The 26,365-nt window shown below is 42.8% G+C and overlaps 1 protein-coding gene across 3 annotated transcripts in view; it reads right to left on the bottom strand.

Annotated features, from left to right (window-relative positions):
• LOC137293533 (centrosomal protein of 128 kDa-like) overlaps positions 1 to 26,365 on the bottom strand; it is a 68,061-nt gene that overhangs the window by 38,499 nt on the left and 3,197 nt on the right. For all 3 annotated transcript variants that reach the window (XM_067824137.1, XM_067824136.1, XM_067824138.1), the window contains exon 3: positions 15,159 to 15,245. In XM_067824137.1, coding sequence (XP_067680238.1) covers positions 15,159 to 15,245 — 87 coding nt within the window. The remainder of the gene's footprint in view (positions 1 to 15,158; positions 15,246 to 26,365) is intronic.

Below are 26,365 nucleotides of genomic sequence, written 5' to 3'. Positions count from 1 at the left end.
CTAATAAGTTATGTTGGTACTCAGACATCCAGTCTGGGTTAACCCTCATACGTTCGGGGGCCAGGGGGTAGCTGTTGTGTGATGTGTGTAATTCCTTGGTATACTCTAAGTCAACCTCGAGGATATACCCTTTGTTCGAATCTGGTGCAACCCCCATAACATCAACGTGGGGTACCCATTCGAATCCCCCTGTAGGTAGATACTGGCTCATGGCCCAGCCGTACAGGTTGTTTGCGTCGAGGTAGAGAATGTGATTGGTTGGCTTGTTAGGATCGTAACCTTTCACGTATTGATTATTTGCTTTCGCGTATCGTTTGGATGCCATGGAAATCCCACCTCGCAAGCCTTTCTCAATGAATAGGTGCATGTCGTAATCTGTGAGCAATTCCAAATTAAGTCCGGTCTTTTTGAGCAAGGCGTCCCACGACAGACCTGGGCTGGTGTAATACCATGCGGGGTCGAGTTTATACTGCTTGAAACACGTCCGCCTAAACGTCTCAAACACGTCGGCTAACAGCAGTACATCTGTCCTCAAGTACAGGTCGTGATAATCACCCAGGTTCTTACAACCCAGTTTATTCCATACGTTAGTCGCGTGCGAGTAATCATCTCGTGAGACGGACGCCTCATTCAGCTTGCTATAAAAGCAGTCAATAGGGGGTAGTCTGGTCTCGGTGAACTTGACCCAACTATCCATGTACTCATAGGGGTACACACCCTTCCTCATAAGCAGGGGTCTAGTCTCGGCGTCTGTGTATCGATCGGTGATAGGGAAGGTATTGTTGGCCTTGACCAGACTGTCGAGTGACGACAGGAGGAACTGAAACGAGTCAATGAACCTAAGTCCTTTTAAGCTGAAGGAGATGTATCTCTCCATGTTGTTGGGGATGCACGTTATATTACCATCGATTTTCGCGATGGCCTGCATGATCAAGTGTGAGTCGTACCCTCTCAAGTTGTGAAAGACAACGGGGATGTTTATTGTCTTAGGGTTGATTTTAAGCTTGAGGTTGCACGCGCTGTGAGCGGCGCCTCTATACTTACCAGTTATGTGGCAGTGATCTCTCACCGAATCACCGTTAAGTGGTGAGTCACACACGTGACAGTTAGTGCTACTAGCGTGAGCTAGCCTGTCGACTCGGGTCATACGCATGGGAGCGATTCTATACAATGCATTCCTAATAATTTTTTCTTCCTCCTGCAAACACTTTAGAAACCTTTCAGCCGCGTCAGGGCCCCTATACACTACCGGAGCTTTCGTTTCCCCGTCACAACGGACGACAATGTATCCAAACCCACAGGCTTTATGCTCTTGTGTTTTGTGGGTGAAGCTACCACTGGGGGCCTCGCCGGCGGCAGCCACCAAGGCTTCGAAGTCGGCGTATATGATATAAGGCACAGACATTTGGTTCTTGTGGTTACCGAATTTTAGGATATTATCACCTTCCTTAGGCATGTCGACTCGTATGGCCGTCTGCCCCACACCTTGACAATCCTCCCGGTGGGATTCTAATAAATCAGCTCGTGTGAAGCCATGTAGGCATCGTTCACAGAAGTGGGTCTTTCCTCTGTGTGCCGATTGGTCATACAACAGCCTGCTAAAGTGTTTTATCCATGTGTAGTGATACTTGTCACCTCGCTGGATCATGAATATATTGATAACTTGGCGATCCTTCACCCCGCTGACCCTGTGTACTATTGTTGTGTTACCTTCGTGCCCAAAGATATTTATAGCCAGATTATTCTGTTTTTCTACTTTAGTGATCTGGGATATGGGGGTGGGTTCATCTATACCATCCCAGTTGAGCCCATCGTCTTGGGGATAGCTAGAAAGCCTATCTGAATTAGTGCCAGCTGGAAATAAGGCTGACCTGATAGCTAACCTCAGGCAATCGTTTCCTCTATTCTTAACGTTTACTATGGCATGTTTGTTCCTATAGTAGGGGGGCAAGGCTAGGTATGACCCGCCTCTGAATGGCACGTAGTTAGCTATGTCTAGATAGACATTATCGATTTTATCTACAGCCCACCCGGACCCCAAGTGTGTGTAGCGTTCTAGGTATTCTCGTATCTGCTGAAAGCTGGTATCGATTGATGTGTCAATGGTCTCTGTATGTGTGACGACCTCTTGTTTACCTCGGAAGTAAGGCTGAACATAATCAGTGAGGTCCCCAACCTGCTTATCGAGCGACATTTTCACTGTGATCTGAAACTTGATACTTCCTAGGTTATTTAGTTCCTGGTTGACCTTGTTCGAGCAATTCCTCACACTCCATCTTATAATATAACAAGTAAGATTTAGTTTTAACTATATAATACCCGATGCAGACAAAACACAGAGAAATGAAGGTTAAGTTGCACACGACAAACACTTCAAATATCATAGCTATACTTAGTATTTGCTTAGCTTTAGCTTAGCTTTGCTTAGCTTTGCTTAGCTTTAGCACACCCTATATGCTACTGGTTGGTCGGTCTTGAGCACGAGCTTAGCGTGTTTAGTTTCAGCGAGCTGTTTCTTCACCCGTTCCCGTTCTAATTTGCTCATCACATCGTTCTCTCTCAAACACTCCTCGAACGAATCCCTGTCCTTGCAGTGAAATAAGGCCACCCATCGCGTCTGCTCCCTGAGGTCTTTCAACGCCGAGTTGAACTTCTGCGTTAGCACCCAGACGCTGTGATTTGCATGCCGGCCGGAGAAGGCCAGGTACGATAGCATGTCTCTCTTTTTTGTTATCTCGCGATTAGCGCTGCAGTCGTCCAGTATGAACAGCGTCGGTTCCCCTTTAAATTTCTCGTGAAGAGCTTTCAACCAGTCCTGCAGGCGTGTTCCAGGGTCGATTTTGTGTACGTCCGGGTCCGTCATCACCCAAGGTCGTGCGTACGTTTTATTCATGCTCAGAGTAGGGCACATGATAACGATGTTATCGAACACATCCTTGTAGTAACCCTCCAACATATCCAACACGAAAACGGTCTTCCCACAGCCAGTCTGCCCGCACACTATGGCGCAGTGTGGGTCAGTGGGGAGGTGGAGGTCAGTAGATGGATTGCACGAATCTCCCATTGTCTATATTAAGTTGCGCGTCCATAATAACGTACAGATATAATTTCAACTTACCAGCGGGTTGAGCCTTCTTAGTAATCTGGATGGTTATCCCTTCGCTGCCGTTATCTATACGGCGCCCGCTACTGTGCAGTTTATCATCATCCGTGGATCGCATGTCCAACCATAGGGCGTACTTGGTGGTCAGGTATTCACCGATCTGCACGGAGCCGAGGTCCAGGTCCTTTGTTATGTAATCCCCCACTGGTAGCTTTTTTATCTCATCCCACTGCTGGTGTGGTCTCATACCATGACTGAACAGCTGGTTGGGCACGCCCTCGATGGTCACTTCCACCTTTTCAATCTCGGGGTTGAAAAACTTCTCGCTGTCCCTCCGGAATGGCTCGTAATCCTCCACGGGGACGACCAGGATACCTTTCATCGATCGCGCCGGCACGTTCAGGTTGATATTCCACACAGTGTCGCTCTTATCAGTTTACCACCGCCTGCGCTTTATTAACGGTCACGATATAGTTTTCAAAGATATTAATAAAGGTTGTTTTAAACCCCGTACTATCTACCACCACGATTTTCAAGTGTGCTAAGTCCATATTATAATATATAATTTATATATTATAATATGTACATAACACTTCCAGGAATAACGAGCGGTGAGGCCGTTCAGCTGACGCACGCGATCGATAACACGTCAGGTCAACTCGAAGTCGCACTCTGCGATATCACCTACCTACCGCAATGGACTAACATCAACGCCAGCAACAATAAGCTGTTCGTCAGTGGAACTCGCAGCCAGATAACTGACGGCTACTACAGCGTGTGCTCTCTAAACGACGAGGTCTTCAAACCCCTGGGAGCCGAACTCAAGATGAACGACTCAAACGGCACAGTGGTGTTAATCAACAACGGAAGAAACCCCTTGAGGCTCGGCCGACCATTAGCGAGGATACTCGGTATGTCTCCTGACGAGATAAAACCAACAACAACCGTCACAGGCACGAAGTTACCCGACCTAGTACCGTACCGAGAGCTGTACATTCATCTCGGTCAGGTGAGCACAACGTACAACATTCAAGGAGGTCACCCTTCCACTATACTGAGAGCAGTGCCGGTGAAAACTGAGAAATACAACGACGGTAGAACCGAGTCGTTTTCACCACGGCAGTATAAGAGATTAACCCAGGGCAACATACGTGAGCTGATAATATCGGTGTTAGATATAAATCATAATCCTGTAAATATAGGATACCTCAGCTTAACGCTTCACGTAAAATGACCAGCGCACAAGGGCCCGGAGTGAAAAAATGTGTCAATATCGGGATCTCCGACCTCGGAGACACGCGCGGTTTCGACGCTCCCGGAGTAGATGGTAAATCGTACGCCTTGCAACTGAAAAACAACATTTACAAACGCGTTGAAGTCACCTCCGGTGGAACCCTAAGTGATATAGTAGATACCACAAGAGCAACAGTCAACACTAAGTACGCCCTTGTCAACACCGGTAATAACTGGATAATATACCCATCGTTCGGGGGTAAACTGTTCGACTTAGACGATGTTGAGAGCACTACCGTCTTCACCGAAGATGACAAGTGGGTGTTGTTACCCGATAACGACTGGTTTCTCAATATTAGGCTCGGCTCCCCCTACGTGTTCACGGATAACAAAGACAACCACCTAAACAAAGTCGTGAACAATGGAACCCTGCTCGTGGCTTACGTCCCAACTCAGAGACGTAGCGTAGTCGTCAGCCCACTCGACACTATGGCAGCCCACATGCTATCGAGTAAACCGGCCATACAAAACGTGACATTGCAGTTGGTGTCTGAATTCGAAGGCGTGGTCAGTATACTAGAGAGTCTACCGGCAAACTCAACACTGATCATCAAAGTCTACCTAGGGGAACCATCGGGGAATGATGTCGAGATCGTGAAGGGAATCAAACTCGGGTGGGGGAAACGACACCAGTATCAAGTTTGCAACGTTTACGTGCGGGTGGGTGTCGGCTCCAACACCAGTCTGCAGGGGGTCAACGTGATCGTGGAAAACAAGATATCACTAACCAAGATCTTCCTACCTGACAACATACACTTCATGGGTATGAAGTTCACCCCTGAACTATTATCAGAAAACCAGTTGGAAATTATATCGTAATAGTATAATAATGACCAGTCATCGTCCCAACACTACGCTTAACGACCTAGGAGATACGGAGGGATTCGATCAGCCTGGTGAGGAAGACACCTTATATATCCTGCACTTCAAAGACAACGTGTACAGACGGGTGTCGTTATCAGATTTTAAAGAGCCCAAATGGCTGATCAACTTAACACTCGCCTCACCTTATATCACAATGGACGCAGATGCGTGGATCTCTAAGATTAGGAACAACGGTATCTGGGTCGGGGATTTCATTCCGGAGCTAAATAAATTAGCAGCCAATACAGGTTTTTATATCGCAAAAAATAATTTAATATCTGAAGTAGACAATAAATTAACATTTGTCCACAATGGTATTTGGCCCCCTTGGTATTTTAATGGAATATTCTCCCCCTCCACACTCATCATAGAAGTCTTCTTTGCGTATTCAGACGACAAGGTAAACACCTCAAGAGGACACCAAATTTTACCCGGGTTGACAATACGCTGGCAAACCGAACACTTACGCAAATATTGTCGTATTGTTATACAATGGAATCCCCCCCCTAAAACCCTCATGGAAATAGGCCCCCTGGGTTCTATAAACCACTTAATAAGCCTCCGTGGGGTTTCTATTATAACAAAAAATCCTATTAGCCTCTCACCTATTACCATGAATAATAATCTACACCTTGTAAGCTTCAAATACATTGAAAGACTATTAACTGAAACCCAATTAAAATATCTTTCATAATATATATTATAGGATGGGTCTGTACCCAGTCGTAGAGGAAGTAGCGAAGACGCTGGAAACCGTAGATGGGTTCCGCTTGAGGCAGTTATGTGATGTGAAACGCCAACTAGAACAAGACCGTGACACGCGGAAAGCACTATGTAAAAAGTACCATAGAGCTTTCAATATCGTGGACGGGGCTGACACTACCCTTATGGTAACCAGCATGGGACTAGGGGCGGCAGGCGTTGGGTTGTTAGCTACCATCGTGGCTGCACCTATAGTGCTAGGTATTGAAATAACAGCTGGGGTGGCAGGGTTGGCAGGGTTGGCGCTTAAGTTAGTATCACGCAGACTTCATCGTAAGGCATTGAAACACGACGAGATCAGGATTCTGGCCGAAGCAAAGCTCAACACAGTAAGTGGGCGTATTTCCACGGCACTCTCTGACAGTAAGATCTCAGAAGAGGAGTTTCGTTCAATCCTCTCTGAACTCACAAAATATAACGGAATGAAACAAGATATTCGATCCAAGTCTCGTAAGTCTGCTATCAGCGAGGACGAGAAAAAAAAGTACATAGAACAAGGGATACAAAAAGCCCAGCAAGCCTTTATTACGAACACCAAAGAGATCATAGGCGGTTCACGTTAAACTGTTTCATCGATATAAACGTGACATAGGCCGGGTAGGGGGTTTGTAAGAGAAGAATTATTGATCGTACCGTACGGCACAGTGTTACCTCCTACCAACACACGTTAAACGGTAAATGTAGTAGGGGTAATAGTAGCAAGAGCTAAGGGCCCCACCAAAGCCTTAGTTAGTAAATAAGGCGTTGTAGAGACTTTTTTTGAAAGTGATCCAGAACCCCCATTCCCTATACTACTCTAAGACTGTATTTGATTTCCAAAAGCAGCCCTCCATTATAGTTGTTTCCATGTAGAGCGAGTGTTGATGACAAGGCTCTCACTTGATGTGAATTGGAAGCTTGCAGAGGTTCAAGTTCTGCTGCTTTGCAGGCCCTCACTATAACAGCTCTCATACATACTGTGATAGTGTTGCTTCTGTAGGTGTCTCAGTAGATAATGGGATGAATAGGTGCTTGAAACAATGTCTCCTTGTCTTAGTGTGTTGGAGATATATTTTCAACAGTCTGGCTGGGCATAATGATAAATCCTGTGTATCATGTGGCCCAAGGACTGTAGATAATGCCAGGATGTGGAATTGTTTGTCCGTATTCCAGGCATTTGATTTTTGGAGATCAAATCCCATCTCCGTCCTAGATGTACAATCTCACGTCGATTGGAGTTAGATCGTGTGCAATGGAAGTCCAGAGCATGTATTTCTGACATCCATGCCGTTGTTGCTAGGGCGAGTAGGAACAACGTTTTCAGTGAGATGACACTGATAATAAACCTTGCCTGTGTAGTAGATTTAATCCCACAGGCTAAATGCTCTGAAATGAACTGTTGATCCTTCCTCTGAGCAGTGAGCACAGAGAGGATCATCCTTTCTTGCTTCAATTTCTTGGTTGCTGAACTTGGAGATGACAGTCTCATTGACAGCCCTGGAACGGGAGGAGAGACTTGGTCAAATCCGTTTGTGATCAACTACATGATCTCTGTGACTGAGAAGAGGGCTTCCTCCGGTGATGGAGATCAACAACATCTATCTGTTTCCTTCCGTGAGTCTATTCACGACTGGGGAACGATGTCCATGCAGCGAGTGTTGTCATGGTCATCTTGCCTATCCCTGGAATGACTATCATTCAGTCAATACCTTTGCTCATGCCTGTGTGAATCCGTATCCGATGAAGACGACGAATGATCACGGCTTTTCCGGCAAACGGGAGATGCAGACAGTGAACACTTGCGGCTGTAGCGAGATCCATGAGTGCGAGCTCTTGGAAAGTCGATGGAGGAAGCATCATCCACACTGCAATGTGAAGATACAGCCAATGGCGATGGTTTCTGTGAACAGGAGAGTGCATACGATCCCTCCTCATTATCTAACGGACCTAATACAGACAATAAACCATCACGAAGGGCAATTGTAGTTGTAGCTGCTGCTGTTTAGAACGGCGATCCATCAGGTTCAGCATATGATTGTTGCATGAAGAGACCGGAGTCCACTCACTGCAGTGCAAGCAGCACAGTTGATTCTCAGAAGTATCCTGAGTGTAGACGTTGTATATGTCTGTATAGACAGTAGACTCTCTGAAGGATGCAGCATAGTTGTCAACACAGTTGATGAAGGTCTAGTAGATGCTGGTTGTTGATAATGAGTGCTGTACCTCAGAAAGTAGTAGTGGAGGTTTGTCGTAGATGTGTCGTTCATCGGGAGAGACGATCTCACTAAAGGACTTGGTAGAAGACGTTGAGTGTAGTTTCAGCGCAGATCTAGAAGTTGAAGACATAGTCATAGATGATGACGACTTCAGCTTCTTAGGTTGAGATGACATCCTATCTGAAACGAAGTCTCGCTTGTATCTAGACAAGAACAAATAGGTTTGCATGAAGGACATACAGATCAATTGCCGACAGCCGTAGTTTACACTGGGATCATGATCTAAGTTGAAGAAAACGCGTCCAAAACACTTGAAAATTTGTGAATTTCAACAATATTATTAAAATCTAAATATTTTAGATATTTAAATACTTACCTTACCATAGGTCTTATGCATATTACCTCTAGCTTCGCGATCAGACAGTCATTGATTCGCCATCCCCTCGATGGCTACCTCATGTAATCTACGAATGTAGTCACGGAAGTGACGTGATCTCTCCACTCGCGCGAGAGCACAGAATCCAAAATTCACTTTTACCGTCAACCGGAAGGTCCGAAGAGTCCAAAGTGGGGAGGAGCATCCAGAGTTGGGAGGGAGTCACCGCCCTATGGTAAGGTAAGTATTTAAATATCTAAAATATTTAGATTTTAATAAATTTTTAACTTACCTTACCATAGGTCTTATGCATATGGCTTCGACAGATGGATGGTGGTGTGGACTCCAGAGGACCATCCCTCAGCAAACAGTGCACATGCATCAGGAGAACTCGGGAAAGCCAATGTCAATGGTCTCAGGATAATACCTGGAACAGGACAAAGAGCAACCCAATAGAACTCCAAAGAAAAACCGACGCACCCTGGGGGTGAGGTTAATCTTAAGACCAAAGGTAAGTAGAAGTGTAGTTACCTAATGGGCGGATGGTCGGGTAAGTTGCTGAGCAACCACCAATGGACCAAATGACTGTAATCCCTCCACGTCTTCAACTGCCAAGTCCCTCAAGTAGTGGGATGCGAAGACAGTTGATGACCTCCAGAAACAGCCCTCCATGATCTGCGGTACTGTGCAGTTCCGATGGAGGGCCATCGTAGACGCCAAGGCCCTGATCTCGTGCGGGTTACTTGCTACCGGATGAGGCAGGTGCTTGTCGTCATAGGCCGCCAGTCGATCTGAGCCAGAGGGCAATAGTATTTCTGTTTACTTCACCTTTGCAGGACACGGCAAAGGGAATGAATAACCTTTTGCGGGATCGTCTCCTAGAGGCTGACCTTTTAATATAGCATCTGAGAGCCCTGACTGGACATAGCAGCTCCTCCTCCAAGTCATGATGACCCAAGATCGTAGACAAAGGAGGGATGGAGAATAACCTGTTAGGCTGCCCGGGAAGCTGGTTCTTAGCCACAAAATCCCAAAGCAAACCCAAATGAGCACGTCCGTGTCTTGACTGTTCAAATCGGATCTGAGTAACGTCAAGAGCATGGATCTCGCTGACTCTAGCCGCTGTTGCCAATGATAGTAAGAAAACCGTCTTCTTGGAAAGATGTTCAAAGGAGGCTTCTTCTAATGGCTCGTACGGCGGCCCTCTGAGATGTTGAAGGACAACATTAAGATCCCAAGCTGGAGGACGAAACTTGGTCTTCTGGTCTTCCAGCTTGAAAGCTTTGAGAAGCGCAATAAGTTCCGGTATCTTGGAGATCTGTGAATCTGACTTGATAGCAAGGACAGAATTCAAAGCTGACAAATAGGTGCCTAAGGTACTGCCTTTGAGATGTCTAGAGTTCCGTAGGTAGAGAAGGAACTGTGCCACAAACTGAGGAGATGCTGCCATGGGATCTTGAGATCTTCGTGCGCAAAAATTCTCAAAAGAGCGCCATTTGTCGTCATATAAAGAACGGGTAGAAACTCTATGCGCGCGAGCTATAACGTTCGCCACGTGCGCAGAGTAGCCCTTAGCCTTTAATGCTCTCTGCAGATGACCCATGCGTGAAGATGGAATCGCTGTGGATCCGGATGCAGCTGTCGACTGTGTGGATGTCGAAGCAGATGCAACCACTCTGGAAGTTTGTAAGGGTCTCCGCTGGCGAGCCGTCGAAGATCGGGAAACCACGATCTGGCTGGCCACCAAGGTGCGACCAAAAGCAGTCGGAGGTTCTGCGTCAGTCTGATCTTGGCGATTACATCCGAGAGAAGAATTGGAGGAGGGAACGCATATGCGTCCAGTCCTTCCCATGATAGAGACATCGCGTCGACTGCCCACGCCTGTGGATCCGTTCTCTGAGGGTGAGAGGTAGGGACAGAGCTCGATCCGTAAAGGCGAGAATCTTCTGCCATCGATCGGGAGGGACCCTGACTAGATTGAGCCGAGTCAGGAACAACCCCCCAATGAACGTTAACTCCTGCGTTGGTTTCAGTTGCGACTTCTCGAAATTGATAATCCATCCCAACTGTTGAAGTAGGCGTGTGGAGAAGTCCAGTTGTTTGCGTAGCAACTGAGGATTGCAGTGATTTAGAAAACAATCGTCGATGTAAGGATCGAAGTCTATCCCCCGGAGGTGCAGAAACCGGGTGACAGGCAGTGTGACCCGAGTGAAAAGCCACGGGGCCGTAGAAATTCCAAACGGCAGCACTCGCCACTGGTAGTGTACTCCGTTGAATATGAAACGCAGGAACTTCCTGTGGCGTGGGAATACAGGAACGTGCAGGTAAGCATCCTGTAAATCTAGGCTGGCCATCCAAGCTCCGGGTGACAATTTGGCTCGGATCTGATCCAGTGATGTCATTCGGAAATGCGGGGGCTCGGCTAAATACAGGTTGTTGAAAGTCGCCATGTTGTGAATCATCCGCATTTTGGTGGAACCTTTCTTGGGTATCAGGAAGATGGGTGAATAGAACCCCGGGGAGAGATGGGGTTCTGACACTATCTCTATAGCATGTTTTGTTAATAAAATGTTGATGTTTTCTAGGATAAGTACCTGTTGATCTATTGAGTACCCTCGTGACAGGGGAGTGGTAGTCAACGGCGGAGCTCTGGCTAGTGGTAGCTTGTAGCCGGCTCTCAGGATCTTGCAAACAAACGGGTCTTCCAGGAATGTCCAGTTGGCCCAGAAGATCCCTAGTCTCCCACCTACAGGGGTCGGATGAACTGGTACGACTGGGGGTGGGAGGTCCCAGTCGTAGTAGTCCATGGCTTCAGCGGCCGGAGTAGGGACGCTTGCCCCTACCTCGACCGGACGTAGCTGGGGCATCCCTGCCACGTTCTTGAGGCTTGCGCTGGACATCTGAGTCTTTGGTACGACCTCGTCCCCTCCCAAACGAGGAACGGATCGACTCTCTCCTGGGTACATATCTTTTCTTGGCATTACCCCTGGCTCGGCCACGAAATGCAGAGCCCAAGGCTTCGAAAGTTGACAGCGCTACTTCCGTGTTAGTAAGTTCGGCATGTTGTTTATACACCGACGGTATCTTTTCATCAAAGAGGAACTTAGACGTAAATGGTGCACGAAGAAGTTGACGTTTAAATTCCTCTTGCCAAGAACAAGCATCTAAAAATCCAGATCGGCGCATAGTAGTAGTCATGGCTAGCGCCGCACGTAAGTGTCCAAGTAGGTCATGGAGCACTCTGCCTTGCCAAGCAAAAATGGTAGTTAAATGATCCACCCTCGAGGCATTATCCTCTGACAAATCCAAGGCTGCAGCGGAGGTGGCTGACGCAAGCGCCGAGATAGGTTTAAGCATACGTTTCAGTTCAGTATCAACAGCTGCTAACTTTGAATCCTGAACTCTGTAAGATGACGGAGTTGAACTTGACAACCTCTTAATTGAATCGTCTAGCGCCGCCCCGTTGTCGGCAAAATCCAGACTGTGCACTTTATAATCTGATTTCTTAGACTTCGACGCTTTGATGGTCGGATTTAAGGATAACTTCGCAAAGTCCGAGTCTAACAAAGTAATCGCATCCGCCACCATAGGGTGTGGTGGAATAAGTAACTCAGGAGTCAAGTGAATCGACGCCGGGTTGTTTGAATCCGAAGAAGGGGAAGGACAGTCCGGTAATCTGTCGGCAATCCACTCAAAGACAGCAGTTAAGGGAAGATAGGTGCCATCACTATCACCAACATTGCCAGGTTCCTCCTCATAGTCTGGGCAAAAGAACTGTTCCTCGTGTTCCTCCCAGGAAATAGAGGTTGATTCTCGTCGCTGACTCGAGTTGGAAGCAGAGTTCTTAGTGTTAAATTCTTTGCCGGAAGTCCGCAGTGGTTCCGGCGATCGCGAACGCTGGGATCTAGAGAGACGTTGTGGTGATCTTGACCGAGATCGCACTCTACGTCTACTTCTGGTACGTGAGTCTTCCTCTAAGGAGCGCCTTGGAGAGCGGGAAACCGACCGGGAGCGCCGGCGCCTGCTACGGTGTGGAGAACGAGAGCGCCGACCCTTCGGGGACCTAGAACGAGATCTGCGCCGGGAGCGCTCAGCCTCTAAACGACGAGCACGCTCTTCATCCAGCTGGCGCTGTAACATTTCTTCTTTAGTCAGCGTATGAGACACTCTGGGGATCCGATAAGACGTAGTTATAGGAGCAGGGTCCGGCAACAATATTGGCGCTGGCGTTGGTACAGGCGCTGGCGTCGGAATAGGCGCTGGCGTCGGAATAAGCGCTGACGAAAACACCGATGCTGATGTAAACAAAGGCGCCGGGACAGGCAGAGGCGCTGGTACAGGCAACGGCGCTGGCGTAAGTCTAGGCGCTGTCGTTGGTAAAGGTGTAGATACCGAGGTAGGGAGTACAGCAGCGCCCGGCGTCAAGAGAGATCGCAGAAGCCTCTGAACTTCAGGATGGGATAAGGCATCCGGGTGAGATAAATCTACAAAGGCGTCCGAACGCGTAGGCTCTGGAGAGGAGCGCGCCGGCGTAATAGATGAGCGCTCCACACTCGGCGTTGATACTGGTATTGAAGGCGGTGGTAGATCTTGGTCGTCAGGTAAGGATCCCAAGGAAGACGCTGGCGACGACATTCTTCTCTTACGTTGCGTAAAACGTTTCCTCCGAACCGCCAAAAAGGTCTTGAAATCGGTGAGAGATAACGCTTGACAGTGTAGGCACCGACTATCGATGGAACAAACAGCGGACGCACAATCCGGACACCAGGGATGTGGGTCCTTGGCTGATTTCTGCCCCTTGCAGACAGTACAATAGTGTCGAGTCATACACAGAACTGTAACAGACAAGAAACCACGACTTGACGACATGTTAATACAATACTAGGAGGAAAACCCCCTACATAAAAATGTAGAAAGTAGTTGCACCCCTACGTAAAAAATAGGCACACCCGTAAGTGCGGGGCAGCGAAAAATAACAACCACAATGGCTGCCTTCGCTACGCTGAAATTCATGGCAGAAAAAAGTATGCTAAATACCGAAAACACAAGTGAAAATGACCAAGCATGGGCAGAAACATGACGGGCAAACCACCAACAAGATGAACTACCCTCATGGACGCCATGTCGTTCTCACCTCCGACATGGCCAAGCCAAGCCTGAGTGAGAAAAGAACAACACGAGGTAGCAAGGTAAGCACATTAAATGCTTGTATGACTTGACTTTGATACATAATGAGGGGATACAAACCATACCTACCAAGGAGTAGCAACTTTATTGAAACTACACACAGTAGGAAAAAAAACTGCAAACCAACACGTCCGTTCGCACGAACGCTAAAGGTAAAAGTGAATTTTGGATTCTGCGCTCTCGCGCGAGTGGAGAGATCACGTCACTTCCGTGACTACATTCGTAGATTACATGAGGTAGCCATCGAGGGGATGGCGAATCAACGACTGTCTGATCTCGTTTAGCGAAGCTAGAGGTAATATGCATAAGACCTATGGTAAGGTAAGTTAAAAATTTATACAATGATGATAATAATGATGATACAAAAATCGAATACAACACAATTTAGATTATAGGACCGAAATATAAGCAAAAACTTATTGCCGTATCGGGATCCAAAATGCCTCCAACAGTCCTCTTCAGGGGATTAAGGAGAGAGGCTAAGCATGACTGGTCATGTGACCGCATTGGCGGGAAAAGGAGGCTTCCGGAGGGCGAATGTATTGCACGTCCACTTCAATTAGAAGGGTGAACTTCAAGGGATTTTAAGTGTTCCACTCTCTTCGCATAGAGGGAGGAGATAAACATAATAAGCATGAGTCAGGATAAGGAAAAATCTAGTTTATGAATACAGGATTTGTCTTGACATGTTTACCCATACTATTCCCACAGAGGTTACTCTTGTCATATCTTCCTACATAACTCCTGTTCTAATACAGCCCTTTCTTGATGAAAGTGTTCTGGATTTGTGATTGGTTCCAATCAGATTTATTTGTGCAATCAGCAATGTTGTTTCAAAAGTGATCTTTTGCAAAGCCTCAATAATTTCCATATGCTTTGGGAAAACTAGAAGCTCGTCCCCAGATCAATGTGCCAATGATTCCTCTTGAAAGAACCCATGTAATGTAATGGAGGATCAAAGGCACCTCCATTGCCCTAGCTAACCATTAAATGTCTTGCATGTCACATCACCAAAGACATCTTGTTTACTGATTCTTGCACTCTCTATTGTGCTAGTTTCCGTCAAACATGAAATACCAAATCTATCCTTCGCATGTTGATCAACTCCATGGCGGCCGCCAGATTGGATTTAAGTCAGTGTAGCATGTGATCAAACTGGATAGAAAGATAGGGAGATAATTCATGTTTTTCTTGCTAGGGGATTTTACGAGAAACAGGTAATATGGCCATATCTAAACAGATTATGCAGGAAGATATGACAGTAGTAACCTCTGTGGGAAGAGAGCAATGTTTACTATCTATTCAGCAATTCCAGGACTAGCATTCCCCAGTGTGTGTGTGCTGGTAATACATGCTGTTGTCTGCTGTGTGCACCTACCCTGTCGACTGCAGACCTCCTTTCATTCCCCACACTTCTGTAATTGTCCAGCATCTGGTCAAGAGATCGAAGATTACGTGTTGTGTCCTGACAAGAAAGCAAACAGTATTACATAATAACAACACTGGAGCACCTTTCGGAGCTTGTGTAGAGAAACAGCCCTCACAAGGCTGATATCCTGAGCATCATAATAACGTACAAAAGCTCTCTGTCATGTACTACAAATACATTATACAGTACAGTACATACATACCCACACACACACATATATACACTGTATGGCCGCCATAATTCACTCGCATATTCAGTAAAACAACCACTATTAATTCACTTCATTATGCATTATTGCTAGTGTCAAATATCCATGCATGTCTATAAAGGAATGTTTTTACTTGAATTTGGGTGATATTCATCAAAGTGAAAGCAGCAATGTAGAATAATCCTAGCAAAGACAGGACAGAAGGAAGCATTCATATATAATCCATTTGACCTTAATGTGGTCACTGGTCTTTGTAGTGATAAACTAAGAAAAGTGTCAAAGAAAATACTTTGTAATTGTTGTACTGCTGACTTGCTATTGTGTTCATTACTCAATATTCATTATACATTGCTCAATATTTGTGATATGGATCGTAATCACCTCACAGCAGATTTTTTGCAGCCCTTATGCATTGTATTTTTGCTTGTTGCTGACAAGATCCAGACACAGGGGCAAATTCTGGATTTGAACATGCCATCCTAGTTTTTTGCCATAAAGCTTATCTCTCCACAGCTAATTCCTGTGACTTACACAACTGGTGCTCTTGTCCTTCAAACTGTATTCAGGAGCAATGTTTAGATAAGTGAAGAGGTGTTTGTTTCCAATGAAAATTCGAAAGACCCACACCCACCACTGCCTCAATGCACCAGGACCACGTGCTGGGGGGCACGACGGGCGAGCTGGCTAAAGCGCTAGGCTCGTGATCCAGCGAGGTTGAGGCGTTGTGATCGAGCCCACCTGTGACCAGGTGTAAAAACCTTGGAGTCAACTTTGTGTGCAAACTCTTTCCGTGTTGTCACAACCCCTAGTGCGCAATACACAACCCTGTGCACTTAAAAGAACCCACAAATCTGTTGGTATATGACCAGATGGTGGCCACATGAATACGTGCATACACCTAGTTGCGTGCAACGTGCAGTAAACTTGAACAAAGTACTGTGACTATGTGTCCTGTGACTATGTGTCCCAGTCCACCCGCTTGTGAATTGGGTTCCTCATTAGGATGAGAAAGCCATAATAAACTCGGTGAGCCTAGTGGCAGCAAGAGTTGTATACTCCCCAGGGAGTTGAGATTGATAATATGATGTGACTATGAGATGGACATCCAATGATCAAGGGAAACAAATACCAGCACTTTGAGCAAGCAATAGTTGTGCCCTATATAAATATCCAATAATAATAATAAAAAAAAAAAATTCTGGAGTTGAACATGCCATCCTAGTTTTCTGGCATAAAGCCTATCACTCCACAGCTATTTCCTGTGACTTACATAACTGGTGCTCTTGTCCTTCGAACTGTATTCAGGAGCAATGTTTAGATAAGTAAAGAGGTGTTTATTTCCTATGAAAATTCGAAAGACCCACACCCACCACTGCCTCAATGCACCAGGACCACCTGCCATTATATGTCAGTGTAAGTAATTGTTAAACCATGCTGTAATTGTATGACATTGTTCATATAGGGTTCACAGTACTGAGTGTTGACAACAGTTAGTTGTCTGGAATGTATGCAGTAGTGTGGAATCTGCTCCATCTCAGGCATGCAGTATGCCAATTTTTTCATGCAAGCACAACAGGTCGCAAAGTTTTTTTTTATTTAGAGAGTATTGAGGACTTGCTCAACCTTTTTAGCAACAAACATGTGTAAGCTCCAGCATTTTTCACAATGGTAGGTATGCCCTTAGATTGATACATGGTAAGATTTACTGTTTATAAATGTATGCAAACACAGAGAAAATGCATATTCAGCTGTGACTACACGAGAGAAATGATGTGATTTTGTGCTTACTCCATCTCCTCGTATACTGCTTAAGATTAGATTATTTGATACATTTTTTAGTGATTATCAGTATATCGAAACACTTGGGAACCTTCCAGGTTTTGGAAATATTCAAAAATCGAAGAAATAATCTTGCATGTTTTGATACTGAAGGTTTCATGGATGTTTCCAATAGATAGGAACATACTATGGGCATCATGTATACTACTAACTTACCACAAATTCCATTAAATACCTTCAAAATATTGCTTCGCAGATTATGGAGACACACGTGTCCTAGAACATTGGGTCAAACATAGTAATTAAGATAAAATATCTCCACAACCACACTGATGAAACTATGTACATGTTATTTTTTCAGTAAATGTCGCAACAACCTTGATATTTTATAAAAAGGGATGACTCACAAATGGTGTCCTGTTAGTCATTTCAAATATATCACAACCGAGTGAAAAAAGTCCCAAATGTCATAAAACCCACGAGTCCCAATGTGTTGGTGATACAGACACATCACACATCCTTTTTGGACACCTTTTCCTGAGTGTTGACTTTCAATGTCATTCCATGGTGAGTCTTTAATATCCTCCATGAACACAGAGCTAAGAAGTGCCTGACACCTGTTAAACCTGAGTGGTGGTAATAATGTGCCAAACACTTTTCCCAAGAATTTTTTTGGTGAAGATTTGGTTAGAAATGACTTTCAGTAACCAATGCATGACACAAGAGGCAACTAATGGGTGGTCAGGTTTGCTGACTTGGTTGACACATGTCACTGTATCCCAACTGCGTGGATCGATGCTCGTGTGGTTGTCCAGTCCAGTCTTGATTATTTACAGCAAGCCACCATATAGCTGGAACATTGATGAGTGTTGTGTAAAACTAAACACACTCACTCTATTGTTACTGTTGTTATTACTGACTACAGATAATTCTGTGTTATGTATCGCTTCTATTCAGGATTTCCCATAACTGAGGAATGCAGTAAATAAAAGATGCATTACAATGTCTGTACTACAGGCATCTGTCAAAGAACTCAGCTTACTTATGCAACAACAATGTAAAAACAAGACAACTTTGATGAAACCCACAAACTTATGGTGGGAGCTAACAGACCTAGAAACACTACTGAGCGTGGTATTTCTGATTTAGGTGACCAACCCACCCATGAATATGAGTACTTGTTGAGCTATCAAAACAATGCCATGGAATTGGGATTCAAAACATTGTATTTCTAAGTCAGGTGCAATGCCAACACTTCAAAGTGAAACTTGTTGCCATGGAAAAAGAAAATGCAGAAATGCAGAGTAAGTGGTCTTTATGATCTCACAGTTTCGGGAAGGGTACCTATTACTTTCAGAAGTAGATGCAGATAAATACATCACAATGAACATTCAAAATCAAACCTGTCACCATGAAAACAGGAAATTATTATGTTTTTAAAAATGCCTAAATAACAAAAGGCAGCACTGATTAATTGTTGAATTGCACATACATGGACACAATAAAGAGAAACATGCACCAAATCCATTAAAAGGCAGGAGTTTTGTATGACGTATCTCAGTTGTTGGTATGGAAGCATTAGACACAGATGGTTGAACATACATGAAATTGACTATATTCCCTACAAAGGGTTAAAAAATCACAGGGATCAAGAGGGCTGATATAATTTTGGATGAGATAGACATCAGTTCCTTCTCACATGTGAAACTGGTTTAAAGAAAACCTTTTCACAAAAGTCAGTATTTTTCTGTCAGTGTCAGTCACTTATCAACAAAAAGATGACTGACAAAACAGATGAGAACTGTACAGAGCTGACTATCACATCTCAATCAGATAAAATACTTTCAGATATGATGACCTGGCAAGTAACATACTGATTACACACAAAACCTGGCCTGTGAAGTAATCATCATCGTGACACTGCATATTCTCTTTAGTCCTACACCCAATTTAAACAGTCACGCTTGAGTTAGACTTTAACTTGAAAAAATATTATCATGAACTTGGCTTCATCGTGATCATTGAAACCAGATAATGACAAAACAGCCTCATTTCATTGCAGCTAACCTGGACATGTAGTCTGTAGCTGATAATTTCAACAGCTTACAGGTTCTTCTACACTAAATTTGGCGAACAACTTTGGCTGGTGTTTTTTTTTTCATTTCAGCTTTAAGGTCACACTGTGAAAAGGTCAATTTTCTGAATTTGTTGACACCATATTATGTCATAACTGTCACAAGTACAATGTCAGTGTCAATAACCTGACACTACAATTACCAGAGCCAAAGTCAAACTTTTTGTCTTGGTTACAGGAAAATATTACATTCCAAAACATCCTAAATTTCAAAAGGTACCATTTGACTGCTTAATGAATGTGTGTGCAAACCATTGTGAGTGAAGACTTATGGTTCAGACAAAGAAATAGCTATTAACAGAGTCAAAATCAAACTTCTTGCCATGGAAAGGGGAAAAATAACAATTCTAGATATCGATAAATTGCAAAAGGCAACAGTTGACAACCTGTCCTCTGTGTGTGGAAAGTTGTGTGAATGAGTTTGTATTCACTTTAAACTGACAGATGGACAGACAGACAGACAGACAGACAGACGGACGGTCAGACAGACAGTCAGTCAGACAGACAGACAGACAGACAGACAGACAGAGACAAGCTGATTACTATATCCCCTATATTCCTCCCCTGTTTTGTAAACTACACTGTGATTTTCACTCACACCATAAATTACTGCCAGCAGGCACTCACTTTAACTGGTATTTAACAAACCCTGTTAATCATAAATATACAGGATCAGTGTTTTCATTCAACACTTGTACCACATCTTTATATACCCGACCCACAACATAAAGTACAAGTACAGTGATTCAGGAACCTGTATTGTGATACATGTAGTGATATACTGGGATCTTGAGTGACACTAATTGTGAATGTCAATCATATTTTCTACATTATAGCTTCCTAAACATAGATGTTATGGTTCTGATAACAAGCAATCTCAAAATTAGGTTGCATAGTGATGGGTTCTATTTTCATTTTCACACAATTTATTACAGTATGCCATTTTGTCACTAAATAATGCTGGAAAATATTTGTTGCAAATGAAAGTATGTGTAGCTTTAATTGAAACCATAAAAATACTGACAACAAGAAAACAAAGACATCAATATCCCTCACAAAGGCAAAATACTCTTCACGAATATGTCACCTAGCTATGACTATGTCAAGTGTTTTGTCCATTTTAATACAGACTGCAAAATGCATTGCAGGGGATAAAAACTTCAGATGTGTTCCTTACCCAATATACCGGTTCTGAGAAATTATATAGCAACCTGTAAACATGTACTACAATATACTGATAAACAGGTAATACTATGTAAGCCTCATCGTAAGTATGTAAAATACAATTATTTCTTTCTTACTTGTCTAAGAAACTAAACATTGTAAATCCTGAAATTAGAGAAAAGCCTTCAGTGCCGTTTACAGAGATGTATGCACTTAAGCCTGACCTTGACCAAAGGTTACATTGATCCAATCAAACAGCATACATTTTTCATACTTAACTAACTCTCACATTAGTCTCAAGATTTACAGTTTATAAACCAATACTCACAAGTTTGTCTTGTTTTCTAATTTGTTTACAGGTACTACTAAATCATAATGAGAATTAGTCATTCAACAAGTCATTCAAAACGTCATTCAACAAGCAGTTTTCAACTACAAAATTGAATGTGGAGTGAGAAATCTGGTCACTGCCAATCGTGTCATTGTGAATAGTCTCAAACTGCGACATTTCATGTGAAGGTGTGAATAGTCTCAGCCATGACATCATTTCATGTGAAAATGTGAGCAGACTCAGAACATGATATTGGTTCATGTGAAGGTGTAAATAACCTCTGACCATGACATCAGTTCATATGAAGGCATGAATAGCCTCTGATGACGTCATTAGTTCATGTGAAGGTGTAAATAACCTCTGACCATGACATTAGTTCATATGAAGGCATGAATAGCCTCTGATGACATCATTAGTTCATGTGAAGGTGTAAATAACCTCTGACCATGACATTAGTTCATATGAAGGCGAATAGTTTCAGACCATGTCATTAGTCCATGTGAAGGTGTAAACATGGTAAATAGCCTCTGACCATGACTTTAGTTCATATGAAGGCGAATAGTTTCAGACCATGTCATTAGTTCATGTGAAGGTGTAAATAGCCTCTGACCATGACATTAGTTCATATCAAGGCGAATAGTTTCAGACCATATCATTAGTTCATGTGAAAGTGAGAAAGTTATTGGCATGTTCACAAGAAGAAAATCGGTATATTTTGACTACTGGGAAGTCTTCCAGGTTATTCAGTTCAGAGGTAAGGAGAGCTACACAAACAATGTGCACTGAATGGAGCAGCCCAACCAACTACACATTTAATGCTCAGTATCATGCCTATCATCTGCACCTTTAAACCCCAATCACAGTACATGTAATAAACATGTCACAAGTAGTTGTTCCCCTTTGAAGACAAAATAATTACAGAAAACATGAACACGATGAAATGGCTAAGTTAATGCAATCAACACGGCCCAATAATGGTTGTGAATACCCAGTGTCGAGGAGCTTGTAAATCAGTGCAATGTCTATCACTTGGCTGGGTAGAGAGATAAGACCTAGTCAAGCATTGCTGACACTGACAAGTTGAATAGACCCCAGTACTGGAAATATTTCCGAAATGGCTAAGTATACATACAAGTCATTCAAGACCCATTGAAACCTGGGTACTAAGTCAACACTCTGTTATTCCTTCAAGGGCCAACGCTGAACCCTGTTTTCTCCATAGAAACTGATAAGACCCAATCCAAAACCTATGCATATCAAGTGTATGATTGATCCTCTAACAATACATCATTGTTGCGCAGGGAAGGAATCTACAAACAAGGTTATTTGCTCCATATTTGGCTTCTACCATATAGATAAGACACTAGGATTTTCTCAATATCAAAAGGCAGATCAAAATAATCAGTATAACATTCTCAATGGAGCAAGTACCAGACTAAGCCTGTAGAGTTTAATATGAGAGATAGATAGACAGATAGACAGATAGATAGATGGGGAGAGAGAGAGAGAGAGAGAGAGACAGATGCTCTTATATTATTATATCATATATTGTTATTGAAGAAAGCTTACAATTGTAACATATATATGTTATATTTTGAAGTGTAAATTGTAAAGTTTACAAAGTGTAAAATGTAATCTCAAATATAACCTGTGTTCAGAATTCAAAATTAACATCAATTCTTCGACCTGAAGCCTACAGAAAACCACTGGGACCTACAACCTTAGTTTTCTGCAGGTCCTAATGGCCAACAGTTTTTTCAGTAATTTAGTAATTAAGAGTTACTATTCCATATTAAAATATAGGGCCTACACATCCTGATTCAGGGTTAAGAGCAATCACTCCATGTGTTATATTTGACCACTTTCTAAATAGCATCGTGTAATCAAGGCTTATAGTTGTTCTGTCACTCTTTCGATGACATGGCTATGTACAGGATTCCCTAGTTGGCTTTCTCGGTACGCTTTAGTTTTTAGCCGCCTTGTGAATATACCAAGGCAGATAGTACTGTAAACAAGGATAATTCCAAATAACATTTAAATAATGTTCAGGGTGTTCAAGCTGCCACCGCAGGCAAGGCTTTTTCATCCCCGGTAATTAAGAGTTATCATTCCATATTACAAATGTGAGATCAAGTCTTCTAAATCACAATGCTCCAGCATCCAGGATCCTTGTCTTAAGTCACAACAGCAGTGAGTACTTGATCATAAATGTAGTTGGGCTACTTCAGTTTCCAAGAGGACTGCTGCCTCCAGCTGCCTCCTCTTTAATCCTCAAAAGGCATTACACGGTATGGCAAGGCTTTCTCATATATACATGAGTGAGAAACACATTGGGATAAGTGGCATAAAATATATGTGTGACAAAGAAATCAAGGTGTTTGATTGGCTACTCTATGGGGATGACCTTAGGCTAGATGATGATAAACCACATTCCTGAGTTTAATTCATCAATAAATCAGTCTCATTAAAATCCAATCTTGGCTCTTGCTACCACTAAACAACGGCCTGAGGACATCACACTGAAGGTCATGTAAAACACGACCTTTGGCAAACTTTGACCAAACAATAACATGATAACAGGAGTTACATTAGCCAATCAAAAAGCAGCTTTCATGAGACTAATTAAAAACTGGCAACTGAAACATCTGATCATTCTCTGATTAAGCGATTCAAAATTTGAAATGTGTGCAAAAGAAAATCCTTGATTCTCCTACACATGGATGATACAGTAATGTCAGTACTTAACATTGGCTTTTAAAAGTCTCCTTCATTTAAAATATTTGTCTGTTTGAAGCGATGGTCATGTAGAATACCCTGTGTTACTTCTGCAGTGTTGCATCCTTCTGATGTGGCCCACAATGGGTTGTCCTCACATCTCTGTCCAGCCGTACCGAGAATTAATGTCTGAATTTAATAAGATTGTTGAAAACCTTCTTGAGCTTTAATCAAATTTACATATGTCTGTCTTGAAATAGTATGTTTATGGGCTTTAATACATTTGTCTTTCCTAGCTTGTATTATCATCACTGCCACAGTAATCAACAGATATAACTGAAACTCGCTTGCTGTAAATGCTCACACTAGGTATGAAAAATTAGCAGGAAGCCGGATTTTTTCACTTCTGAGAATTTATGTAGTCTCTTAATGCACCACTGTGATCATGCAAAAAATGATTACTGCACGTGCAATAAACAGGGAGAGTGAGGTTTGTGCTATATCAGTTTGAACCCTGTGTGTTTGATAAGATGATCCTGTGAAAGTTTAACACACCCCTTCTAGAAATGCCAATACAAAACATGCTCTGTCTACTGTATTCCTTTCTCAGGTCTTATGATTTGATAACCCAAGCCCTATCTCAACAAGTGACACCCTTTGTCGACAACAATAATTGTGACATTATATCTTCCAGCGCACTGATCATTCACTACAGCTATGGAATCAGTACTACTGCTTCAATAGGCAGTGAGGGCACCGAGCTGGGGGTCAATGCTGGAGGATATTCAGTCTGTTCAAGCAGACATACAGCTGATTTATTGCACATGTGGAGTATTGAACCAATCAGAGAAGTAAGCTTTCATGTTCAGCAGTCATATTCATTGGCAATGAAATACATAACACTTTATATTTCATCAATCTACATATCATATACAAATGTACAGGTTTCTATGTTTGGATAATTCACTGCCACTGAAATTGAAGTGTGGCACATTATATGTAAGGAGACACATGTACGGAACAGGTATTTTATATAAATTTCACAAACATGAAAAAAACTCAAAGGAAAACAGACATTTGTTCCAATTACCTCCATTACTTTAAATGAAACAAAAACATTAGGTCACAACATACTTAAAGGAATTGAACTTAGACAAGTCTTTCCTCCACTAAAGAAATGTCTGAGTAAAGCATCATTCAAGGAGAGCAAAAAAGATCTGTTAATGTAAGAGCACATGGTTGTATTTCTAGAGCAATTAAGTTCACCTGGATAGATCACTAAATTAATAGAAGAGCAAAAAATGGCAGATCTTCAATACTTTGTGACTTCTTCTTCACTTGTGACTGCAGTTGCAGAAAGTGCAATAAGACACACTAACAATACCATTCAGAAAGTGGCCAAATGGAATGTTATGTTATTATGTTATATTTGGGATTACACTTTCTTAGCAAACCACAGATTCTAGTACTATGTTCAGGATGAGTCCTATCCACTTTTGTGGAAGCAGCATGGTAGGTTAGATGGGATGCAAATTTCTGCAACCTACTCTCACAGAAATTAACATTGGATGCAATATTTACCATGTATACCCACATATTAGTGCATCCACAAGAGCATAGAAAAAGTCCAAAAACTTTTTGTAGAGATTTGGATCAAGTACCAAAATGTTATCATTGAGCTTTCAACTAGCTGGGTTATGGTATTATTTCAATATTATAGTTGTAACAGTGATGATCATGATACACAACACAATCACAGTAATTGAATTACATCATTGTAATGGTAATAATATTTAAGTGTCTGAGACCCCCATTTTGTAGTACAAGATCCCCGAAAATTAGGAGTATGAGTCCCAGGGACCCTCAAATACAGAACTCAAGATAAATTCATGGACAGGTGACTATGTGCTGGCGATTAGGTGCCTTGCTCTGAGGGTGGTTTGAATCTGTACTAAACTGAGAAAGTGTAATCCCCAATATATCAGGTTAAATAACACACTAGAGTTCCTGATGAGAAATATATAAATACTTGAAAATTGTGTTCATGTGTGTCTTAAAAATCATTTCTCCATTGTGTCTTTGTCCACATTTGTCTGCCTGATAAATGAATATTGAGTGTAATGAAATAAAACAGATCTATACAAATACTGTATATTTATTTTAATGTTCTGAAATGTCATTGTGTTTGTTCACTGCCCTAAAAAATATAACTTGCAGTCACTGATGCCTTGTCGATACAAATGAATAAATTTTACATATGACACAAACAAATGTGCTTCATTATTTCATCCTTTCCAAACATTTTTGTCAAGAATGAAACATTTTATTTAGATAATAATTGGATGCACATTAAAACTTGCCTCCTTTTAAATATCCATATACTTGTGAATAAAATTACATGTGAACACCATATAAAATACAAAAGAAATTATGTGTAGTGTCAAAATGCCCTCTTTTCTTTGTACATAGTAAATTCTTTTCATGCAAATTACAGTTAGATGAATGCACACTGAAGCTTTGCCAGAAGAGCTTTATTTTTGGACACCATTGTTACTCACGCAGTATTAGAACGGTGCACAGGCAGGTAAACTAAGACCTAGGAAACAGAGAGTTATCTCCCTTACCATGATTTGACATCTGAACAAATCACTATGTGCTGAGGTGACGAGAAATGGTGTCCTAAGTATGTACTTGATGATATTTCGCTTATATGACGGCATGCATGTGTGTGTATGTGTGGCTGCTTGTACTATCCCAGACAAAACTGGTTACAGAGTGCTAGCTCACTCATACCATGTTTCAGTTACATATATATTAGAGAAAAT

Source organism: Haliotis asinina, chromosome 8 (genome assembly GCF_037392515.1).
Source record: "Haliotis asinina isolate JCU_RB_2024 chromosome 8, JCU_Hal_asi_v2, whole genome shotgun sequence".
NCBI classification, from domain to species: domain Eukaryota; kingdom Metazoa; phylum Mollusca; class Gastropoda; order Lepetellida; family Haliotidae; genus Haliotis; species Haliotis asinina.
This window is presented reverse-complemented; position numbering and strand designations above follow the sequence as displayed.